At 42.4% G+C, this 25,751-nt stretch overlaps 1 protein-coding gene across 4 annotated transcripts in view; it reads right to left on the reverse strand.

The window, feature by feature from the left end:
• PAK1 (p21 (RAC1) activated kinase 1) overlaps positions 1-25,347 on the reverse strand; it is a 75,808-nt gene extending 50,461 nt beyond the window's left edge. Inside the window, exons 1-2 of one of the 4 annotated variants that reach the window (XM_023755902.1) lie at positions 25,163-25,346; positions 8,921-9,131 (exon numbers count right to left, since the gene is read on the reverse strand). In XM_023755902.1, coding sequence (XP_023611670.1) covers positions 8,921-9,110 — 190 coding nt within the window. In that variant the 5' untranslated portion in view covers positions 9,111-9,131; positions 25,163-25,346. Of the gene's footprint in view, positions 1-8,920; positions 9,132-25,162 lie in introns of all 4 variants that reach the window. The other 3 variants (XM_014457868.2, XM_006091055.3, XM_023755901.1) reach the window with 3 other exon arrangements.
• Positions 25,348-25,751: the final 404 nt, after the last annotated feature.

Here is a 25,751-nt window from a genome sequence, read left to right on the forward strand (position 1 = left end):
ATGGATTAGAAACTGTGGTACATCTACACGATGGAATACTATGCTGCTGTAAAAAGAAGAACTCTACCATTTGCAACATCATGGATGGAACTGGAGAGCATTATGCTAAGTGAAACAAGCCAGTCAATGAAGGAAAAATACCACATGATCTCACTCATTCATGGATAATAAAGACCATTACAAACTTTTGAACAATAATAGATACAGAGGCAGAGCTGCCTCAAACTGATTGCCAAACTGCAGTGGGAAGGCCAGAGAGAGTTGGGGGGCAGGAGGGAGGGGAGTAAGAGATCAACCGAAGGACTTGTATGCATGCATATAAGCATAACTAATGGACATAAGACACTGGGGGGTAAGGGAGGGTAGGGGTTTGTCAAGGGCGGGGGGGAAAAAAAAGGACACTTATGTAATACCCTTTGTAATACTTTAAGCGAAAAATAAAAAAATATTAAAAAAAAAAGTGTGTTAAGAATAACTGTTATTTTTATATTTTATTTATATTTATATATCACTATATTTTTACATATTATTTATATTATGTTAATATATCATCATAGGCTTGGAATGGCAAGTGCAAAATGAATTTTGGTAAAGAAGTCACAAACAGAGAATGGCTCAGCGGATGAGCAGTCTACAAGAACAGAGCCCCAGGGAAATGAAGTCCTTTAACACATAAACACACAGGGTAATGCTGAAGGTGGCTCTGTTTCATATGCAGTACCTTCCATAGTACCTTCATATACAGTACCTCTTCCTCTCATTCTCCCTTCAAACATTCAGCCATCTTTTAAAGACTGGTTCAAGTCCCACTTCTTCCCAATGGATTTCCTGACCTTTCCTCCCTCTGTGAATTCCCAAGACACTGAGTCAGCATTTAGTTATTTCCTATCTAGAATGATTCTTTGGGGTTTTTTAAGACTTACCTCCTAACCTAAGATGTAAACTTCTTGAGGACAAAAATCATGGCCCAAATGAAAATAGTACCTATGCTATTGTTGTGACTGTTATAAACTACTTTTTTATTATGGTTATTGTTATTTTGAGGATCACTAAAGTTACCTTTGTAAGTTGAGTTATCTTTAACATAAAGTATCCGAGACATATCTATGGTAACCTCATGAGATACCTGGGTCAGAACTTCCCAGCTGGATTCCTGACCCTCAAAAACTGAGATAACAAATAGTATTTGTTGTTTTAAGATGCTTAAGAGAAGGGAAGAGTGCTAGAGTCACATTTCCTATCCCACTCATTAACAGAAAACTGGCTGAATAGAAAGCAGAATCATCCTGATTTCCTGTAACTAGAGATCACTGGCTTGAGGACATAAAGTGGAGAAACAAGCATACAACCTCACACATCCTAATTTTAACCCTACCGGTGGCCTAGTCCACTCAGCTCGCTGACACATGAGGCTGACAATTTCAAGTCCCATGTTGTTGTACAGCCATCCATTTTCAGCACAAGGCACTGGCCTTATTTATATTTTTAAAAGATTTATTTTTAAGAAGCACCTCTCATTGGTTCAGCGGAGCTAATCTGAACTCAAGGCAGTAAAGCACTCCAAACTTGGAGAGGTAAACACTGACGTAGTCCAGTTTTAAAATTAACTTTGCTAAATGCTTCCCAAGCTCAGATAATTCCACTTTGGTTGTGAAAATGCAGCCAGAAAAAGATTCCAAACGAAAAGCTGCAGGACTTCTTAGAATAAACCAAAGGCTCCAGGCCCTGACCACAGGAACCAGGCTCTCCCACACGGAATTCTGCAGCTCAGCACCACCTATTACAGGCCCTGAGTGACAGCTTCTTCCCATCATTTACGCGTTCCCCCAGGCACACACTGAAGCCACGCTGGAGGTCAGCATTAGGTAATGCCCACAGACATATCCCCACTGCCGACTCCCATCCCAGGCACCACCACAGCCCACAGAGAACTCTCCTTTCTTATCCCCCAAGTCTTCTTAGAGACCCAAAAGGACCCCTCTGGAAATTCTGGGTCCAACGTCTGGCTGAAACCCAAGCATCTGTATTTTTTAAAAGCATCATGAGTGACTCAGATGTGTCATCTGGGTTGAGAACAACTGACAGAGATGTTATGCTAGGATGTAACACATACTTAGGAAGACTTAGTTCCGCACTCAACCCTGCCACTTCCCAGCTGTGAGACCTTGAACAATTTACTTTCCTCAGCCTCCCCAACAGAAAATGAGTTGCTGTGGGTATCAGATAAAATAAGAAATAAGGTTTTTAGTAAAACATACACACAAACACTTCGTATTTGTACAGTGTTTTATAGTTTAGAAAATGCTTTTACACCCACTACTTCAAATGAGAAAAGCCTACTAATGTTATAGGGTGGGTGGAAATTATAATTATTACCATGTTACAGATAAGAACACTGGGATTAAAATAAATAGGTAAGGGGGGGGGGTGGTCACAGTAAATATCAGAGGTAGTGCCTGCGGCAAGAATGACACCAGGTGTCAGACCAGTGGAGCCAGACCGGACCTCGGTTCAGCAACTTCGGTATTTGAGTTCTGGCTAAGAAAGAATTCAGAACCACGACTGAAACTGTAAGAAAAAGTTTATTTAGAATGTCACAGAGGTAAAAGGAGTGAGCCGTAGGAGAAATGGGCTTAGGAAACAAGTTACAGAGGCAAAGGAAGGGTCCTTGGAGCTTAGGAAAGAGAAAGGTAAAGCTAACCCGCCAGGGAGGGAAGAAAAGGGGAAGGGGAAAGGTGTGCGCCAACTCCAGGGAGAGCTCACTGGCCCTCCTCTGAAGACTGTTAAGGATGGAGATTTTAGGGAGAGCCCCAGAGGGGGGTCTCAATATCTCAACAGAATTTCATTAGCTTTCCAGGTGTGTCCACTGATTGGTCAGCTCCAGGGAGGGGGTCACTAGTCAATGCAGCTGGTCCTGATATCAGCCATAGTATAGCTTGTCTGGTTTTGTTGCTTTTCTGGGCCAAGCACTGAAACACAGCTGAGGCCTAGACATATTTGATGTGGGTCAAAAATTCATTGTCCTGGGCTATTCTTTGACCCCCTTGTTCATTCCCTGTCTAAGGGGGTCTAACGGGCATTACTAGCAACATGCCAGGGGAGGCAAGGTCAGCGAGGGCCCCAACCACATGACCATCGATGTGAAAGGTTAGGGGGTCTAAACCACCTGACCAGCAATGTGCTAGAGGAGAAAAGGTTACCCAGCGGGTGAGGTCCTTGTTTTCCCAGTTTTTCTCCTTGCTAGGCACCCAGGGCTTTGAACCCAGGTGATCTTCTGTATCTGGCCCAGCGTCTTTGGTCTGCTCATGTCTGTCTAACTGCCAACCACAGTAGGACTCAATCGAGGTGATCTAAGTCCAGTTCTAGACCATTTCTCTATGCAGCTGGTATAAATTTTCAAATATTTTACAAAGGGCACACCACTTTAAAGACTGCGACGATGTGAATCCTGCTGGGACTAGGTTAAGCACAAAGCAGTAGGTCAACAATGCTGATTGGTTGAATGGCAATATCAACTGAGCACAAAATCAAGCTGAATAAAAGCTCCAAACAAAAGGTAAAAACCACTTTTTGAAAAATGCCATTTTGATGTACACATGAATCATAGCCATCTAGGACCTTAAACCTATGAGCTCAGGGCATGTATGGAAAATCTATAACTAGAGAATGAAAGAGAAGTTACTAGATCATTTCATAACAACTTCTTATAACTCTATACTTTGAATTTATAGAGATGCAGCTTTAACCTTAAGGTAAGAGATTTGTTCTCAGACCAGATTTGGCCTAAGGTTACTCAGTAAGGATTTCCAGAAGTACCACTGGAGCTATAGCTCTTTGGCCTAGATCAGTGGTCGGCAAACTGCAGCTCGCGAGCCATATGCGGCTCTTTGGCCCCTTGAGTGTCGCTCTTCCACAAAATACCGACTTCTGCGCATGGGCCACGAAGTTTCAATCGCACTGTACATATTTTGTGGAAGAGCCACACTCAAGGGGCCAAAGAGCCACATGTGGCTCGTGAGCCGCAGTTTGCCGACCACTGGCCTAGATTGTTTTCACCTACATAGACAACCTGATCCAACTTCACCTTTATAATATCTCATTTATCTAATTACTAGAGGCCCATTGCACGAATTAGTGCACCAGTGGGATCCCTTGGCCTGGCCTGTGGGATTGGGCTGAAACCGGCTCTCCGACATCCCCACAAGGGGTCCAGGATTGTGAGAAGGTGCATGCCAGGCCAAGGGACCCCACTAGTGCACGATCGGGGCCAGGGAGGGACACAGGAGGTTGGCCAGCCAGGGAGGGACCCCAGGAGGGCTCCAGGGCATGTCCAGTCTGTCTCACTCAGTCCCCATCGGCCAGACCCCAGCAGTAAGCTAACTTACCAGTTGGAGCATCTGCCCCCTGGTGGTCAGTGCACGTCATAGCGACTGGTCAGTCAACTGTCTGCCCCCTGGTGGTCAGTGCACATCATAGCGAGCGGTTGAGCAGCCTTAGCATATCAGCATATTACGCTTTGATTGGTTGAATGGCCAACGGGATGACCAGACACTTAGCATATTAAGCTTTTACTATATAGGAGGATAGGATTTCAAAGGTATGAGAGACTATATTTATCCACTGGATTGATTCTAATGTTTTAGCTTAAGACATTGCGATCTACAGAGAAATAATTAACCCAAATCAGGCAGCCAATTTATGGGAGAACCAAGACTATAACCTAGATATCCAGACCCCCACTTCCCTATTCAGTATCTAAGATCATCCCTTTAGTTCCAAATGATGTCTGAAGGTTATGCTTCCATCTGCTGCTATAAGCAGAAATCTTTTTTTTAAGAGTTTTATTGCGATATAATTCATATAACATATAATTCACCTATATAGTGTACAATTCAGTGGCTTTTTGTATATTCACAGAGCCTGGTGAACATCCCCACAATCAATTTCAGAACATTTTCATCACCCCCAAAAGAAAACCCACTTAGCCAAAATTCCCCAATTCTATCTGCCTCCCCCACAGCCCTTGACAACAATTCATCTACTTTTTGTCTATGGATGTGCCCATTCTGAACATTTCATATAAAAAGAATTATATAATATGTAGTCTTTTGTGACTGCTTTCTTTCATTAACATTGTTCTCAAGGTTCACCCATGTTGTAGCATGGGTCAGAACTTCATTTCTCTTTGTTACCAAATAATATTTCTTTGTATGGATACACTACTTTTTATTTATCCATTCATTCATCAGTTAATGGATATTTGCATTGTTTCTACTTTTGGCTATTATGAATAATGCTAGTGCAAACATTCATGTACTAGTTTTTGTGTGGGCATGTTTTCATTTCTGTGTTATGTGGTAACTAACTCTACTAGTATGTTTAACATTTTGAGAAACTGACATACTTTTCCACCGTTGACTATACTATTTTACATTCCAACCAGCAGTGTATGAGGGTTTCAATTTCTCCAGGTCCTTGCCAACACTTGTTATTATCTCTCTTTATTATTGTCATCCTAGTGGGTGTGAAGTAGTCTCTCATTGTGGTTCTGATTTGCATTTCCCAAGTGGTTAATGATTATGAGCATCTTTTCAAGGGCTTACTGTATATCTTCTTTGAGAGATGTCTATTCAGATACTTTGCCCATTTTATAATCAAGTTGTCTTTTTATTGTTCAGTTGTAATAGCTCCTGATATATTTCTTATACAAGTCCCTTATCCTATCTAATAATAGAGAAACATGGTAATTAGCCGTACCTCCGCTGCCCTTACCATTGGCTAATCAGGGCGATATGCAAATTAACTGCCAACCAAGATGGCGGCTGGTAGCCAGGCAGCTTGAAGCGAACAGGAGGCTTGCTTGCTTCAGTGACAGAGGAAGCCAACGTTCCCCGCCTGCCGCTGCCGGCCTCTGAGCTTGCAGTTTAAGAAACACTGTTACAAATATAGAAGCTAAACAAAACCCCAGAAACCTGCTTTCAGTCAGCCGGGCCTCAGAGCTGGAGTTGAAACAGTGTTTCAATTATAGAACCCAAACAAACCAGATACCTGCTTTCAGCAGCCAAGGTCTCAGGGCTGGAACCGAGCCTCAGAGAGAAAGCCGGCTCTCAGTTCCAGTGACAGCCATAGAAGGTAAATAAATCCAAGAAAAAAAAAAGAAAAAGCAAAAAGGAGAGGTTTGGAGCTTCAGTCGCCCACCAGCCTGAAAACGGCCCTCAGCCCCTCACCCAGACTGGCCAGGCACCCCAGTGGGGACCCCCGCCCTGAAGGGGGTGTGGCCAGCTGCAAACAGCCATCATCCCCTCACCCAGGCTGGTCAGGCACCCAAGTGGGACCCCCACCCTGATCCGGGACACCCTTCAGGGCAAACCAGCCGGCCCCCACCCGTGCACCACGCCTCTATCCTATATAGTAAAAGGGTAATATGCCTCCCAGCACCGGAATCAGCGGAGCCACGAGGCCTCCTGAACCCGGGATCAGCGGAGCCATGAGTCCTCACGCCCCGGGATCAGCGGAGCTGCGAGGCCTCCTGGCCCCTGGAGCAGCATGAAAGGGGGCAGAGCCCAAACCCCTTGATCACCCTGCGGCTCTGTGTGTGACAGTGGGCGGGGCCACAACCTCCCCAGGGCCGCCTTTGCCCTGCCCCCCGGCTCTTAGCTCCCCCCTGGGTTTCCGATCACTGTCAGTGGCAGGGGGCTTCTTCCTGCTTTCCCTTTCACCTCCCTGCATTGTGCCTACATATGCAAATTAACCGCCATCTTTGTTGGCGGTTAACCGCCATCTTAGTTGGCAGTTAATTTGCATATTGCCCTGATTAGCCAATGAAAAGGGTAGCGGTCGTAAGCTAATTACCATGTTTCTCTTTTATTAGATTAGATTGATTTCAGAGAGGAAGGGAGAGGGAGAGAGAGAGATAGAAACATCAATGATGAGAGAGAATCATTGATTAGCTGCCTCCTGAACACCCTCACTGGGGATCAAGCCCACAACCTGGGCATGTGCCTTTGACTGGAATCGAACCCGGGACCCTTCAGTCTGCAGGCTGATGATGCTCTATCCACTGAGCCAAACCAGGTAGGGCCCACACTTTTAATTTTAAAAGTCCTCTTCCTTTCCTCAGCAATTACTTGCCCTCTTCACTACATGTGGAAAGCTGGGTTGAAGGCCTTCCTATTTACAGAGATCTTATAACAATTATGGTTGATAAAAGCACACTATTAAAAATAAGCACACATCTAAATAGAGGGATAAACAAAGTGGCTCTATATGTGGGAGAAGGTGCCAGAGCAGGGTAACACCACGTACATCATAGCCCCTGTACCTAGGAAGTTGGTAGCTACTATATAAATGAATTAGCCAGAAAATGCAAGTTACGCAACTTACCCACCTTTCTTCTATCTAGACCTGAAAAGAGCTCACAGTAAAGGTGGAGTAGCAGAAAGGGTAAACACATAAAGATGCAAGCCCAATGTACTCAATAAAAAGCCTCACTAGTTCTCATTTCAGTTATTCACCAAGCATTTTCTATTTGTAAGACCACTGCTTCTTAGACATCGCTATGTCAAGACATTTCAAATGCAAAGTGTCTAATATTATCCTTTCACCTCAAATGCAAGGTGTTTAAAGTCATCTTCTCTGCTCTCCAACTGCCAGCCCTCTTGACTTGTTTCTCTTCCTGTGTTCCCTATTTGGCAAATGATGCAATCATCTACCATCGCCCCCGATCTGTAGTTATGCAGTTATATTTTTCTGCAACACAAAACATTTTCTGCAATTCATCAATGTGGTTGTTATATTTGGCTGTTTCAGAATCCCAGTTCTGATTTTGTCATATAATCTACTAGCCATGCATCCCACCTTCAACAAACCAGTAAAGAGAAGGGGAACTAATATTTGCGTGCCTTCTGTGCAGAAGGTCCTGTATTAGGAACTTTGAATGGAATCTTCACAAAACAACCCTGTGAGATATTATCCCAATTTTAGAGAGAGGATAATACCATTCTTTCCTAGAAATAGAAAACTAAAAGTCAAAGGAGTTAACTGACATACCTAAGGGTAGAGAGCTGTAAGTGATGAATCCAGGATTTGAACCAGGTCCACCTAAATCGGAAGCTCATGATAACTAATTACAGACAGAAAGCCAATTTCTTCAGCATGCAACAAGAACAAAGCCCTGCAGGCATGACTGAGAATTTTACTTCATAGCAACAGACCCTTAAATAATTATTTGGGCCTGAGGGTGTCAAACAAAAGTCATCTACCCATGTGGACACCCAAACCTCTATTTCACTATTGTCCACAGGATTTCAGTGACTTTATCAAATACACTGTTAAAATCCTGATTATTCTTCTAGAAGTTTTGTCAATAGAAAGGAAATGAGCCCAGCTGGTATGACTTTTTCAGAGTGAACTCATGCTGAGTCCTGCTTCCTTTTCCAAGCTTCCTTTTCTCAGCTACTACTTGGCCTTCTTACTGATATTTAATCCCCAAATCTAGGTGTGAGCTCAAGATATATGAATAAAGAAGAGGCAATCGAGAATCTGAAGAAAAGACATTCCAAATAAAACTAGTCTGGAAACAAAGCACTCCCAAATGAACACATGTCAATATTTCTTACATTCTGAGAGTTCATAAACAGTTTAAGTAAATAAACATGTACAGATTGTCCAAAGTCTGGCAAGAGCGTAATTATTTTCTTAGAATTTTGCTCAGAATAATTAATACTAGTAAGAGTTTAATAGGTCTGTTTTCCATTTGACTCCAGCCACTTTAGGCAAGAAAGACAAGAGAAATATTTAATAGGGTGGGAGGAGGTATTAAAGGAAAATGAAGTCAAGGAAAAAACAAATCTCTTATCCAGGTTACCAAAAAAAAAAAAATTAAGTATATAAATTATGAGAAAGAAGTGAAATACTGTACTTTTATCTCCAGGTAGGATGGATCTGTAAAACCGGTCCTTCTTTTTCTTCTCCTCTGGATTTGGAGGCAGAGGTTTGGAGCCGTGGTTTAAGGTTCCGGCATCTTTGCTACCAGCTCCAATCATAGTGCTGGTGTTTCTCATTGGAGGGGCTGGGGGTTTATCTTGAATGTCCAGGCCGTTATTTGACATTGTCACCACCACCAGCAGCTACTGGAATCAGAAAAAAAAGAACATAGCATTTTTATTATTTCTGAACAAAGAGAAATGTGTGTTGAAAAGTTTAAAAGAATCCAAATTATACAATCCTTCCTCCAGGGCCCTGTTCAAGCCCTTCTCTGCATACCACGACTACCACTATCATATTCAGTCAACAGTACTCAAAGATATAATGCCTACTCTGTGCCAAGCACTGCTGAAAATTCACAAGGTTCTTGCTTTTTCTCTGCATTCCCCTATCTAAGGCATTGGAGAACACAGAAAACCATGGTGATGTAGTTTAAAAGAGAGAAATTTAGCCCAGCTGGACTAAGTATGAATCCCAGTGCCACTTATTCACTTTAGAAAAATTCTTTAATCATTGTGTGCCATTTATTCATTCACATGAAGATTAAATAAAACTGCTAACAGCATTCCACACAGTGAATTTTCTGCCTATCTCTAATTTTGTAACATTCCCTCTCTGGAATGGACTGTATCACTCTGTCAAGGGTCTGTAAAGCTGCAGGCTTTGTAAATAGTTTTATTGAAACATAGCAACACCCATTCATTTACAAAGGTCTATGGCTTCTTTCACATTCCAATGGCAGGACTGAGTGGTTGCAACAGAGACTGTATGCCCACGAACCTAAAATATTTACAATCTAGTTCTTTACAGGAAAAGTTTGCGGACACCTGGCCTATATCACCTCTGCACTATCACCTTCCTCTAAAATTTGACCTTATTCTAAATATACGATGGTCAATGAAGTAACCATCCTATCCTATATGATGCTGGATTTTATTGGCAATCTCCAATGCTTCTGGAAAATATAAAGAATAAAAAAAGGGGGGAAAGAGGTAAAATCTCCTATTACATGGTAGCAATAGTTTTCATGAAGATAGATGTTATTACCTCAAATAAGTGTCAATGGATAGATATGTTTCCAGAATTAATAAAGTTTCTCATTATTCTTCCATGCTACAGAGGATATTATATCTCTAACCATGACTACTTAGAATGTACACTCCTTGGAGTCAAACACAACAGTGTTTTAAAGACTAAAGTTTCTAATAAAAAAAATCAGCATAATAATTACCCAGAGCTTTTTAGAAAATAGAAATGCATGGTTTAATTCTCATAAATTTTGATTTTGTATGGCTGGGCTAAGGCCAAATTCTGTAATTTAAAAAACTGGTGATCTTAATACCAGCCAGATTTGAATACCACTGCCTTACATATCAATTGCTTAAATGGTATAAACAAAATCTATAGGAGTCTTTTTAACATTTTCTAATAAATGCAAAACTAAATGATCCCCTGCATTCATCCCTCCCTCATCCTCCCTCCCCTTACCCCCCCTAATCCTTTCTCCATGTGCCCTTTGGAACTGTTCTCATCTTTAAGCAGTTAGGTGTCTCCTCCAGACCCAGGGCAATGATATATTTCTAGGTTATTACATTTATTTTTACTAGATTATAATTGTTTTCACCAGAAGCAAGTGTTCCCCAAAGGTTGTGCTCTATTTTGTCACCTTTACAATCCAAAAGTACCTAGTTGAGTATCTGACTTATAGTAGATTCAATAAATTTTTTAATTAATCAAAAGTTTACACAGGAATATATGCCTTGCCATTAAGGAACTTAATACAGATGAAATTTTAAGGTTCTTCCCAATCTAACATCGACCTACCTTATACACTAAGCCACCACACCTGGACCCAACTTACATTCAAACTATACCTCAGAAATCTCTGTTCTCCTGAATTTGCCAAATAGTCTCTTACCCCCTCCTGACTCCCCAATGCTTCTGGTCCATGATTTCTCCTACTCATCTTTCCAGGTCAAATTCGAACTTCATCTTTTTGTATAATTCATCCTGACCTTCCTCTGGCAAACCAACTGCTCCTTCGTTCTCTTTTTGAACAAAATAAATCACGTAAGCAAAGACCATCTTGTCTAGACTCTCTCTGGGTGGTGTGCTTTTTATCCATTTCTTCCAGTTGCACTTTGCAGCTTTGCTCTTGCTTTTCCCTACCAGCCCCAACTCAAGTCCCTCAGCACCGCCAAAGAGAACTTCTACCGGCTCAGTTCTCAAGTATACTTTCCCACTGCGAACTGCCAGTTCCAAAATTATACTCCCTGCAGCCACCTGATACTCTAAGCAGGCCCTTCCTTGCCTCTTCAGCCAACAACTTCATTGACTGTAACTCCCTTTTATGACCACAGCCCAGGACTGTGCCAAAAAAGGCTTCATCGGCCTTTCTGATACATACAGCTTTTCTTCATTTCTCAGTTCTTTCACTGTGCCTGGGGAATTCTTGGTGGTAGAGCTCCACTTTCAAAAGGAGCCCAAGTTACTTAAAACATAAAATCTGCTTTTGAAATACAATGTTTGAATTCACTGCACCATATTCCAGCCTAGGTATCCTGCCTATGGTTGAAAACCTCCAGTGATAAAATAAATCTACAGTCTCAAAAGTCAGCCTATTCTATCTTTGGTCACCTCACTTAGAGAATTCTCACTTATATTAAGTTCCGTCTACCTCACACTGCATGGCAATTATTTGTTTACACATTTGCCTCCCCTTTCATTCCTCTCCCCTGCCAGACTATGAACACCCCCAAAACAAAAATCCAGTCTTGTTTACTTCTCAATCCCCAACCCCAGGCCTGGCAAAGAATACGTAATGAATAAAGACTTGTTGAACAAATAAAAGAACAAGTGAACAAATAAATAAGTAAATAAACAAACAAAAACTACTTCCATCTATTAGTCCTAAATCCCAACTCTTAGGGCTATTCAGAAAAGATTATTGCCTCTTCCCCAGACAGAACTTTAGATACTTGAAATCATCTTTCACCCATGACATGGCTCTGTGGTTGAGCGTCGACCTATGAACCATGAGGTCACGGTTCAATTCCCGGTCAGGGCACATGCCCAGGTTGCGGGTTCAGTCCCTACTGCGAAGGCATGCAGGTGGCAGCCGATCAATGATTTTCCTCTCGTCATTGATGTTTCTATCTCTCTCTCCCTCTCCCTTCCTCTCTGAAATCAATACAAATATTTTTTAAATAAGTAAATAAAGGTGGGGATTAGAAGCCATGTCTTCAGACTCTCTGCCAAAGGATTTTCCAACTATATTTGAGGTAATTCTAGCCTCTTTGTCCCTTTTCTGACCTGAATTCTACTTCTGATTTATGTTTAGGTTGGTCACATCTAGCCAATAGCAAATATAGAAATATATAAACATGTTTGGGCTGGACTTGATTGATATTTCCCAAATTTCTTCCAGGAGCTAATAAGCACCAGAGAAGATATACAAATCCCTGGCCCTCAAATCAGCCACATGAAAGTTATATACACCTTTTGCTGTAGTTGCAGGTTCCTCATTCAAGTACAATTCAAATCAATAACTTTTTACTAAGTACTTACATGTAAGGTGCTATGCTAGAAACCAGAGATTTGGAGACAAATAAATGAATAAGATATGATCCCAACTCTAGAGGTTCTCACAGTCTAGAAAGCAGGATAGACAGGACCTAGAAAACCACAACGCCAGGCCATTTAAAAGAGTGCCATGGAACAGTACAAGCGATAAAATGTCAGAAGACACAGAAAGGAATACCTATATTGAATGAAGGTAATCAATGAGTCTTCATAAGAAGAGATGGTATTAAGAGTAGGGTAATAAATAGGTCAGACTAGTGGTCTTTGACTCTCGACTATTAGAATCCCTATGAGCTTCTTAAAGCACCAGCTGAAGTACTTAAGGGGAAGTATACTAATATTTGCAATTTACTTTGAAATGTATTTTTAAAAATAAAATTGATTAATAGACGAACATAGGGATGTGATATACTATACATGTCAATATATAATATATAATGGATGTGATAAAACAAGTATATGAAAATGTTTATGGTAGAAGAATCTATGGTGGTTTTACAGCTATTCACTATAAAATCCTTTGAACTTTGCTGTATGTTTGAAAATTTTCCTAATTAAGAAGTTGTGGCTTAAGCTCTGATGCAATTGGTCTGGAACAGCACTGGTCTAGTACCTGAACCAAAGAAAACAGACAATAAATAAATGATTTTGATGGAGAGCAATGAAGGCAAATGCATCGTAGACCACAGGAACAATATAAGTGTGAGAGTACAGTGTGGAAGAATGCAACGCGAAGGTGAAAAAGTAGGGTGCAGGAATCACAGAGGGTCTTTTACAGCATTTTTTAGTCAGAAAATGGTCCCTTCTTAGCAAATCTAGATCTGTGCAATGAATGTCTCATGTTAAAAATAAAAGATGACACTGTTGACTTTTTTAAAGGCTGTAAAGAGATGACAATGAAAAAAAGAGGTGTTGCCTGAAGGAGGGACCAGCTGCTACCCGTCTGCAGTGAATTCTCTGTGATGCCGAGAGCTCACACAATGAGACTTGGGGAGTCTGGGAGAGTCTTTACACTGCCCAAGAAACTTGCCTAAAATTCTAAAACAGTTTCCCCAGAGAACCTTCTGGGCAAACTATCTTCACAAACAGGATTTCTGCCACCATGTGGGGCTGATATTTGAATAACCATTAACATTAGATCACATGTGGGAGTTTACAGAAAACTTGGAAATCTATTCAATTGGTATCGATTTTCTCAGTCATTCATGCAAATATTTATTTATTACCTACTGTTTGCCAGGCTGTGCTAGGTGCTGGAGATAAAATAGTGAGCAAGTCAGAAAAAACAAAATCTCAGAGATGTTTCCAGTCACCCAGGGTCACATAGCTAGTGGGCAGCAGAGGCAGGAACCTGAAATGAAGTCTATAACCAAGACCTCCTTTCTTCCACCACGTCATCACACCTCACTGTTCACGCCAGAGGCAAAGGGACGGACTAGATAACCCCTAATAACCCCTCAGACCATTATTTTAAATGAAGGAGAGAAAGGAAGAAGAAGAAATAAAATCTATTCCAAATATATATTAATCACATTTCTCAGTTCCAACAACTCAGAGCAGCTGGAAAAGGCATGACCTATACTCCCCCCAAGACTGGGGAGTACTGCATGCCCTTGACACCTAGTTATGAGAATCTGATCTTTAATTAAATTGTGCCAGGAGGTTTTCTTTGGCAGAGGCCTAGAATGCTGCGGTCTTGAATTTGCTGAGGGATGTCCTTCTGACATGTCAAAGACACTCCCGCTATGCAGCCTCCAGCCACTTTAGCAAGAAGAAAACAACTGCTGAGGTAGCAGGGAGGAAAGCTGGAGGCCGCTTCTGGACGGCTAGGAAAGCTACTTTAATTTCTAAGCCTCAGTTTCCTCTTAGCAAAATTCAAATAAGGCTACCTACTTATACACTTATGAGAATTAAAAAGCATACATAAAAGCACCTAGCATGCTACCTGGCACAAAATAAATATCCAATAAATATGTGTTCACATCCCCCACTCCTCTCTCCAGTTTTTCTCCGCTATTTCCTAAACGGGTTGTCCCAGCTCAATATGCATTCATGCCCCTGCCTTTGCCCACACTGCTCTCCCTGCTGAAAATGTCCCAACTCGTCTGCCAAACAAAGTCCAACTCAATCTTCAAGACCCAGTTTGACTCACTTCCTCTATGAAAACCTTCACAGAACACCCCCTCTACATCTTCCTTCCCCCAATTTAATAGCATTTGATACATACTTCTAAGCAGCAGTTTCCATATTTCATCACATTAACTTCACCAAACTATGAACAAATCAAGGGATAAAACTGAATCTGATTAACCTCTGTATTCCAGAGTCTTGCCCAGCACAGACCTGGTAATAGTACAGGTTCACTAAAAAGCAACCTGTTTTAGTGGGAAGAGAAAAGGAAACACGAGGAACTGCAAGAATCTTGAAAAATCAGTCAGTTCCAAATCTTTATGTTATAGTTAGGAACCTGAAACCAAAGGGGTATGCAATTTACTAAGATCACTCAATGAAATAGGGAGAAAGCCATGCCTTGCCTCTGATAACTCTGATTCCCTTACAAGAATTTTCTACACTGATTATTATTTGAGACAGAATGAAGAAAGAACTGTACCTGGGAGGCTTCTTGCAATTGGAGGTCTGAGAGGCAAGCAAAGTGAAATGGAAAAGGCAGAGAGATTTGGTGTCAGACTTAATTAAGGTTGGCCTGGTACCTTCATCCTCTCCTCCCCCAACCAATCACACCTGCACATCTTCCTCATTCCTACCACCCCTGAAAAATAGTCCCTAGAGTTACTTCCAGAAACCAGTACCAAAGGTCTTATAATCCTCTCCCTACCTTCCTGACCTGCAGCATCAGTTGAGCTACTCCCAAGAATAAGCTTCAAACCTCTAGACCTCTTAACGAATGGCCCGAACTGAGAAAATCATCACTAAAAAAGCCCATACGATCTGAGAAGGAATCAATAGGCAATCTGGTTCAACCGTCCAAGAAACACTGGAATCTATTCTGCTGTCTCCTAAATAGGTGATCTTCCAGGTCATCTCTGCCTGAACATACCCTGTGGTTTCCCACAATGCCACATGCTGCCTCAAAGGAACATTTTCTCTTGGAAGTATTAAGAACCACAGCATGAAAATGGACTGCCTTCTTGCCTCTAAAAGATATCCAGACTAAGCCAATCACGCTTCCAGGGCCCACTGACTTCAGTCACTCTCAATCACCCAAACTCTCATCCCCAACCTTTTCTGTATACCCTCTAGGCCAGTGATGGCGAACCTTTTGAGCTCGGCGTGTCAGCATTTTGAAAAACCCTAACTTAACTCTGGTGCCATGTCACATATAGAAATTTTTTGATATTTGCAACCATATTAAAACAAAGACTTATATTTTTGATATTTATTTTATATATTTAAATGCCATTTAACAAAGAAAAATCAACCAAAAAAATGAGTTCGCGTGTCACCTCTGCCACGCGTGTCATAGGTTCGCCATCACTGCTCTAGTCTGACCAAATTCCTCATCCCTTTCCGACTCCTTGCCTCCTTGCCTTAAAGGAAACCTGGCTATCATCTGAAGAAGAGTCCTCTCTAGCAGCTCTCTCTACTGGAAGCTGTGTTCTCTCTCATACCCAACCAATCAATGTTGTCCTTAATTTTCAGTGCCATTTCATAAAACTATTTCTTTTTCTTCCTCTTGTAGAAACCTCTGTTCATCTTAGTAGCCTCCACTGGCTGCTATCACACTTTCTCGCTGCCTCATACTCACTTCCTGGCCACCCCACTCAAAGGCTTTAGTTCCTAGATCAGCCTTCCTCTGCACCGCAGCAGCTACCATTCTAGGTGACTTTGACAGCCACATTAATGATCTTCCAACACTCTGGCCACTTCGTTGCTGACCTCCAGTCCAAGTTAGCCGGTACTACCATGATCACATCCTGAACCTTATCACCAAAATGTGCATCTACTCCAATATTTGGAATGAGTCATATCTACTCCAAACACAACCTCTTATTCATACAGCTCACTTACTCAAGAACTTCCACCACAATTCCTAGACTTCATTTTAAGCTCCAATACACTATCCATTAGTCCCCCCTGCCTTTGCTTCTCTTTTTCCCTAATCATAGTCTGTCAAAATCACTCAAAAATCAAAAACCATCGATCCTCAACGCTGGTAGATCAGTTGGTTAGACCATGGTCCCAATACACCAAGCTTCTGGGTTCAATCCTCAGACAGGGCACATACAAAAATCAATCAATGAATGCATAACTAAGTGAAGCAACAAATCAATGTTCTCTCTCTCTCTCCAATCAATAAATAATTTTTTTAAAAAAGCCACAACATCAATCTTCTAAAACTCAACAGCCACAACAACAAAAAACAAAAGAGCCTGATTAAAAAATGGGCAATGGATGGACACAGGCAATAGGGTAGTGAAAACCTGGGGAGGTGGATAGGGGCTGGGAGGAGGGGGGAGAAGGGGGAAAATGGGAGATATATGTAATACTATCAACAATAAAAAATATATTTAAAAACGAGAAGAACAAAATGGGCAATGGGTTTGAACAGACATTTTTCCAAAGAAGATATACAAATGGCCAATAAGCAAATAAAAAGATGTTTAACATCACTAATCATTAGAAAAATGCAAGTCAAAACTACAATGAGATACCACCTCACCCCCATTAGGATGGCTACTATTAAAAAAACACAAGTGTTGGTGAGGATGTGGAGAAAATGGGACCCTTGTGCACTGTTGGTAGGAATGTAAGATGATAAAGCAACTATGGAAAACAGAAATAGCACTTCCTTAACAAATTAAAAATAGAATTACAGGCCCTAGCTGGTTTGGCTCAGTGGATAGAGCGTCGGCCTGCAGACCAAAGGGTCCTGGGTTCAAATCCAGTCAAGGGCACGTATCTCGGTTGCAGGCTCCTCCCCAGCCTGGGTCCTGGTTGGGGCTCATGCAGGAGGCAACCAATCGATGTGCTTCTCTCACATATTTCTCTGTCTTTCTCTCTCTCTTCCACTCTCTCTAAAAATCAGTGGAAAAATATCCTCAGGTGAGGAATAAAAAAATAATAATAATCTATATATATATATAAAAGGCCAATATATAAAGTGTCCCCCTCGGGAGTTCAACCGGGAGATGGGGAGTTTGATCGCTTGCTATGACATGCGCTGACCACCAGGGGGCGGCGCAGAACGAAGGAAGGTCCCAGCTGGCAGGCAGAAGGAAGGCCCTGACTGGCAGCTGGAAGGCCTCGATTGGCCCTGATCACTAGCCAGGCCTAGGAACCCTACCCATGCACGAATTTCGTGCACCGGTCCTCTAGTTTAAAAATAAAAATATAATGACTGTATGATCCAGCAATTCTACTTCTAAGTATATACCCAAAAGAATTGAAAGCAGGGTTTCAAAAAGATGTTTGTATACCCATATTCATAGCACCATTATTCACAACAGCTAAAATGTTGATGCAATATATTGACAGATGAATGAATAAGCAGAGTGTGGTATATACATACAATGCAATATTATTCAGAAAAGAAAGGAAATTCTGCAATATGCAATGACATGAATAAACTTTGAAGACATTATGCAAGTGAAATAAGCCAATCACAAATAGACAAATACTGTATGATTCCATTTATATGAAGCACCTGGAGTAGTCAAAATCATAGAGACAGAAAATATGATGGTGGCTGAGAGGGGCTGGAGGAGGGGTGAATGGGTATAATAGGTATAGAGTTCCAGTTTTACAAGATGAAGAGTAATGGGAATAGATGGTGGTAATAGTTGCACAATAATATAAATGTATTTAATACCACTGTACTGTACACTTAAAAATACGTAAGATGATAAATTTTATGTTATACATATTTTACCACAAAAAGAAAAGGAAAAAAGTAAGGGCAACTAGAAATTACTATATAATAAATACACTACAATGTGCAAAAAGTTCACAATGGTATGGACCATCATATTACAGTAGGAGCCTGTTCATGAGGTAGGGACCAGTGAACTAAAACTTAAATGTTAACTATGGGCAATGCATAACTGAATCTAAGTAAAATCTGTCAGATACTTTAAACAAATCTGATCAATCAATCTAAACAACTCTGATTTTTTTTTAAATCACCCCCTTGCCTTTTCTGTTTCCAACTTCAATTGGAAACTGAACTACTCTATCTCCCAACTGTCTCTGTACTGAAGCAGTTGAATGCCCTAGAGCCATGGTCGGCAAACCACGACTCGAGAGCCACATGCAGCTCTTTGGCCCCTTCAGTGTGCCTCTTCCACAAAATACCACGTGCAGGCGTGCACATACAGTGCGATTGAAACTTCGTGGCCCATGTGCAGAAGTTGGTATTTTGTGGAAGAGCCAGTATTTTGTGGAAGAGCCACACTGAAGGGGCCAAAGAGCCGCATGTAGCTCGAGAGCCGCCGTTTGTCAAGTCGCAGTTTGCCGACCACTGCGAGCCTAGAGAACATTACCTGGTTTCACTTGAAAATTATGGTACCTCCCTAGCTATGATTATCTTACCTCAAATGGGCATTCAACTGGATTCTCCATTCACCCTTTAGTTGACAAGATTATCTTCCATGATAAAACAGAAATCTTTGCAAGAGAACTCCATCTTCCCACCCCCAAATTACATGCCTCTCTGCACCTGCACCATCCAGTTACACTAAAGAAGGTGTCCCATCAAAAGCCATTCTCTCACCCGGCCAGTGTGGCTCAGTGGTTGAGCATCAATCTATGAAACCAGGAGGTCATTGTTTGATTCCCGGTCAGGCATATGCCCGAGTTGCAGGCTCAATCCCCAGTATGGGGCATGCAGGAGGCAGCTGATCAATGATTCTCTCTCATCATTGATGCTTCTATCTCTCTTTACCTCTCCCTTCCTCTCTAAAATAAATATATATATGTATGTATGTATATTTTAAGCCATTCTCTCTACTCCTTCACTTGTACTCTCTCTCTCACCTGGAATGATATCCTCTTTCAGCTCCATTAATATTCTCTCTCTCTCTCTCTCTCTCTCTCTCTCTCTCTCTCTCTCTCTCTCTCTGATTCTGCTTACATGAGGTACTTAAGAGTGGTCAAAATCATAGAGACGAAATATAATGGTGATTGACAAAGACTGAATATATCTCTCTTAGATATATTCAGTCATTCAACATATATTTATTGAGCATCTACAATGTACCAGTACTAATCTAGCTGAATAAGACAAAGTTCCTGTGTTCATGGAGTGTATGAACTAGTTAGGAGAGGTAAACAAAGAAATAAGCAAATAAATATACATTTCAAGTCCATCATGAAAACTGAAGAGTAGTATATGTGAAAGGAGAGAAGGGAGACAGGGAAGGAGGTGGTACATAAAAAAAGGTGATCAGAACAGGCTTCTCTAAGGAAGACACACTTAAGATCTGAATGAAATAAGACAGCAAATCATAGTAATCATACCTGGAAGCATTTTAAGCTGAGGGAACAGTAAGTACAATTGTCCTAGATAAGAATATTTGGGCATGGGGAATGGCAAAAAGGCCAACAAGACAAGAGTTGAGTGAACAAGGAGAATGTGGAAGGAGAGTGAGATTGGAGATGATAGCCAGAGGTCAGATTATGCAGGACCTTACAGAACACAGTATGTTTTCTCACACTTGCTGCAAAATCCAGTTTGGATTTTGCAGCAAGTGTGAGAAAACAGTGAAGAGTTTTGAGCAGTGATCTCAGGGGAGGAAAAGTAGTGAGATCATTAAGAAGTAATTACAATAATCCAAGTGAGAACTAATGGTGGCTTGAATGAATGGTAGTAAGTAGAAAGAAGTATTGCCAAGGTTGATATATTTTGAAGGTAGGGCCAAATTAGTTATTTAGAGAGTGAATGTACAGTGTGAGAAAAAAAGAAAAAGAAAAAATCAATCTTTAGCTCTAAATTTTTGGTTTCATATAAGAACACTGGGTAAATATCCTATGTGTCTCCTATTCAAACAGACACACATACACACACACACACACACACACACACACTCCTTTCCCTTGACACTAATATCCTCCTCCAAATACCATTTAGTCTTTTGTTTTCCTTTACAGCAAAACTTCTCAAAAGAAGTGTCTACTTACTAGTACACTACCCAACTCCCTCCCCTTCTGTTTGCCAAATAACATCCTATTATTTCACCAAAAGTAGTCTTGTCAAGATTACCAATTATATCCATGTTGCCAAATCAACTGGCCAGTGTGGCTCAGTTGGTTGAGCGTCCTCCCATGCACCAAAAGGTCACACCAGTTTAATTCCCAGTCAGGGAATTGAATGTCCATGTTTCAAATGTCCAGTGAGGGTGTGCAGGAGGCAGCCAATCGATGTTTTTCTTTCGCATGGATGTTTCTCTCTCTCTCTCCCTTCCTCTCACTCTAAAAAAAATCAATAAAAACATATTTTAAAAAATAAATAAAAAACCAAATCAACTATTCTATTCTCACCTTATTCAATTTCTCAGCAACATTCAACATAACTGATCTCCCTTCTCTTTCAAATGCTCTATTTTCTTGGCTTCTGGGAATGCACATTCACCTGTCTTTCCTTCTATCTTTCTGTCTACTCCTATCTTCCTTCACTAGCTATCCTCTATATGTCCAAGACTAGGAAACTCCATTCTTCATACACTACACTCTCCAACAAATGATCTCAACCATTCCCATGGCTTTACGTATCATCTATATGTTGATATCTCTAGCCAAGTGTCTGTCTCTAGCCCAAAATCTGTCTTTCAGACTAAATACAATCTGTTAGACAACCCCACCTGTATTTCTCATAAGTATCTTAAACTTGACATGAATAAATGGAACTCTTTTTTTAAATATATTTTTATTGACTTCAGAGAGGAAGGGAGAGGGAGAGAGAGATAGAAACCAAATGGAACGCTTGCTTTCCACAGCATCTATCATGAATTTTAATTCTATTTGCTTACTTACTATACATCTTCCTCAATAAACAGTAAGCTTCCCAAAGGAGCAACTAAGTCTGCTGTGTTTACCAATGTACTCCTAGCAACTAATAGGGCTTAGCAAGAGTACACACCAAGTAGACACCAAGATTTACTAGACACTGTGGCTGCTCTCAAAATATTCACATACTAATGGGAGAAGCAGATGCATAAACCACAATGATAGGACAGCATGGTAAGGGCCACTCTGCGTGATGAGAGGAAGCACATGAGTGCTTCATGAATCCAAAAGAGGGGCCCTTAGTAGCCCCACAGCGAGGGGAGACTTTTTAAGAAGGTGACTTCAGAGTTTATTTTTGCGAGATAAGAATAAGTATAGCTATCAAGTCCCTACTGTATGTATTTTTCTTTTTTATAGAATTATTTTGAAATGTTATTATAGCTCCTCAAGGTAAGTATAAATATCTTCCATATGAAGCTCAGAAAGATTAAAAACCAGATAGCTAGTAAGTGGTAGAACCAGAATTTGAATTGAGGTCAGTCTGCTTTTAAATTCCTCCCTCTTCCTTTCTTTCTTTTTTTTTTCCCCCTATATCACAAGGCATCACTAAAAACAATATATTTTTATACTTGCCACCTACTCTTTGCTTGACCTTAAACAAATCATTATACCTCTTTCAGCATGGGGCTCAATTACCAGTCTCCAAATCACTCTCTAGCCCCCTCCTTTTCCTTTATGATCAAGGGTTGGGGTTCAGCTGTAGTCAGGGAGCAACCCTGAGCACTTCTTTCAGGCTGCAGCACCTGAGCATTTTTCGTGGCTGAACATGCACTCGGGAACAACTACAGTAACATTTGTACAGAGCGCTTTACAAGTTCCAAGGCAGTTTCACATATGCATTATTTCACTTGATTTTCACCAGTCCTATGAGCTGCTAAATCCCTATATTACAGATACCAATGGAAGTAAAATGCCTAGCCTAGCTTCATCTGGTCTCTGAACTGTACTGCCCGCCAGAAGTTGAACTGAAGAAAACTGGGGAGGGAGGAGGGGCCTGCCTGGAAGGAGAGGAAGAAAGCCAATGTGACTCATAGAGGGAACTCAGCACCAAGTCACCCAATGGCCTAGAGCCAGGAGAAGTGAACAGGGACCAAGTCTCTTTCCCTTCCAAGGTAATGAGTGTTTGGCCATGGCACAGTGACCTACCATATAGAACTGTTCTTTTTCCTTCTCAGCAGAACCTAGAGTCTAACCCCACAGGTAGGCAGAAATGAGAATATAAGGAAACTCTATGTACACTATATGTACACACAGGGCCAGAAGACCACAGGGTGTAAGAGACTAGGGGTCACCTTTAAAGAAGACTTGAGTTTAGGACCCAGCTCTGTGGCTGACTTGATGATAACCTTCTGTGTTATCATGGCCCTTTGTACTTCTCTTATACCACATACATTTATTGCATGAGGTTACAGATATCCATACTCCTTCACCTGTACTGGGAGGCAGCAACTGAGTCCAGTTTCCATTTGTGTATCCCCAGCACCTGACACCATAACTAACCCAGAATAGATGGTTCAGAGAATGTCTCATGATGGATGGATGCCATATTCAAAGCTTTTTGTATGTATACACATTCCACATTCTAGTCTAGACAGTAAGTGCCAGGAAAGCTACAATCCTGCCTTATCTCCGCTTCCCCTCTCACTCTCTTACTGTGAGAACACTGCCAGAGAAGAGTTTGCTGAGTAAAGCCAGCCTTCAGAGGGAAAGAGGATTAACCTGTATGTTCCTCTTTCACACCACTATCCACAAATAACCCCATCTTGTCCAGGCCACCCTCTTCTTCAAAAGACCACTGTTCTCCCCCAGAACTCCTGCTTCTCTGCCTCCACCTCACCCCTGCTATCCCCCTCATCTTCCCTGGGCTCACAAAGGTTTACCTCTTTTCCTCCAGGTCAGCAGCACCTCAGAGCTGCCAAAGAGTCTTGTTCCTCTCCCAGTCAACCTCACCAGAATGTGAGCTTCTGTCCAGTCCTACCGGACCCTCTTGCTCTCCTCCCAGGCTAGTCTTCACGCTCCCCACCTCCCAACTTACGTTCTCCTACTGCCTGCTGCTGCCCAGTCCCCTCCAGGAAGGAGGTGGGGAACAAATCCAGGAAGAAAGACTGTCTATTGGTAGGCCCAATGCAAGGCATAGAGGCAGTAAGGAGAGAGGCTGACACGTGGGGAAGAAAGGATCTGTAAGTGAAAGCCAAAAGCCAGGGAGTTAGGTGGGAGTTAGAGAGTGTTCGGACCACACAAACACCAGAGCAAAGGTCCCTACAACCAATAACCCAATAATAATGAGAAAGTTTATCAATACTTCTAAAAGGAAGAGAAGAACGCCTAACCAAGCAGGAGAAGGACCCAAGAGAGGGAAGGAAAAACTAGCAATGGAGGGGAAGGGACAAGAAAGGGGAAGCATGAGGGAGCAGGAAGAAGAGCGAAACTGAGGCTGGGAGAAAAGGTGGGTCAGGGGCAGGACAGAAAAAATAACCAGGAGTAGGAAAGAAAAAGTAGAAAGAAGAAGACAAGGAGGCAGAGTCATAAAAAAAAAAACTGAAGAGAGGAAGGAGGTCCTAAATAATCAAGTAGGTTAATACCAGGCCTGACATGTATTTCTTGGTCCCAGATAATCAAGAAGGAAAGATTATAGTGATTAAGACATTACACAGACCCCAAGTCTGTCATTAACTTGGCAGAATAACAAGGGGGTTCCAGAGAAGACAGCCTAGTTTAAAACAGCTTTATCTCTAAGTATCAAAAAACTGGTCAGTTTTGAGAAAAACCATTAACATACTTGCCCTGCTTCTTCCTAATCCCACCTCCCTGCACACAACACACCTATACGCAACACCAAAACAGTCGGCATTCTCAACCTCTGCCTTGCCCAGAAAGCCCCTGGGTCCTGAGCAGACCAGCAAGATGCCATCCACAAGCTGGCTAGAAGACAGGACACAGGTCTGCTGCCAGAGTTCACCTGTCTCCTCCAGGGTGAAGGGGGCTTCTCTGCCGCCCACGGGAAGGACTTTATAAAACCAGCTCACTTTTCCAGAAGGCAATCTGACAGCCTGGAAAAGCCAGAGTTGCAAACAGAATGTCAAGCCCTTCACTGAAGAGATAAGGAAACGGAGGCCCACAGAGGCTACTGGAACAGGGCCAGCCCCCCAAGTTTCCTATCTCCCAGTTTACTGGACCTCTTAACAGGTCATTTACAATATAATGCCCCTCCCCAGCACCCAAGAGGGAAAAAGAACCCACCATCCCAGCTGGCAGGTAGCTAAGCCAAGGCAGAGAAAAAGTATCGCCCTAGCCACCCAGCAGAAGGGTGCTGGTAAAGGAGCGAGGTTCCTGAGGCGGAGCAGTTCCCCAAAACCCAGCTTCCCCTTCGCGCCCTTCCCTGCCACAGCTCTGATCCCAGTGCTGGCCTAGCCCAGCGTCGGCTCCTCCTCGGAGGATTCCACCTTCAGCCTTTCTCTCATTTGGGATCTCTTAAGGGAAGAGACCCTAAATCTACCAAACCTTGCATCACCATTGCTCCGAAGCCTGCAGAGACTAACCCCTCCCCAGCATCGCCCTGCTGGGCCGGCAATACCTGGTGGGGAGAGCTGGCCCCGGCATCTCTGGCCACTGTTTTTGTCGCAGAGCCGCACCTCTCTCCCGCCCGGCCTGGCCACGCAAAGCCCGAGCTCCACCCGGGCCTCTGCTCGGCGGGAGCAGGGGCTCCCAGCAGCTCCGCGCCCCAGCTCCCGGGTGCAGCACGCTCCCGCCCTCGCAGCGCGCAGTGAAGGCGCTGCTTTGGGGTTGGCGAAGCAGAAGGGGCGGGGGAAGAAGGGAGGCAAGGAGGCGGGAGGAAGCCGCGCTTCTCCTTTCTGAGAAGCACTGAGGGCGGGAGGGGAGACTACTACCTTCCACCCTCTCAGCTCTGAGTCTCCAGCAGGAGGTTATTTTTTCACTTAGACTGGGCTTCCCACGGGCCAGTTAAGGGTCTTGGATGAGCCCCAGAGTCGAGGAAGAGAACCTCTGTGCCTTAGTTTCTGCAGCCGGGCCTGGACTCCAGGACAACTAAAGTCAAACCTCGGCTCCATCAGATTAGGCTTCAGAAAAAAAGGTGCACCCACCTTCCCACCGCCCACAAAGGTGACAGGGTCTAATTCTAATGCCCTGGGGAAATGGATGGGCCG

This window comes from Myotis lucifugus, unplaced genomic scaffold, assembly GCF_000147115.1.
Source record: "Myotis lucifugus unplaced genomic scaffold, Myoluc2.0 scaffold_86, whole genome shotgun sequence".
Taxonomy (NCBI): domain Eukaryota; kingdom Metazoa; phylum Chordata; class Mammalia; order Chiroptera; family Vespertilionidae; genus Myotis; species Myotis lucifugus.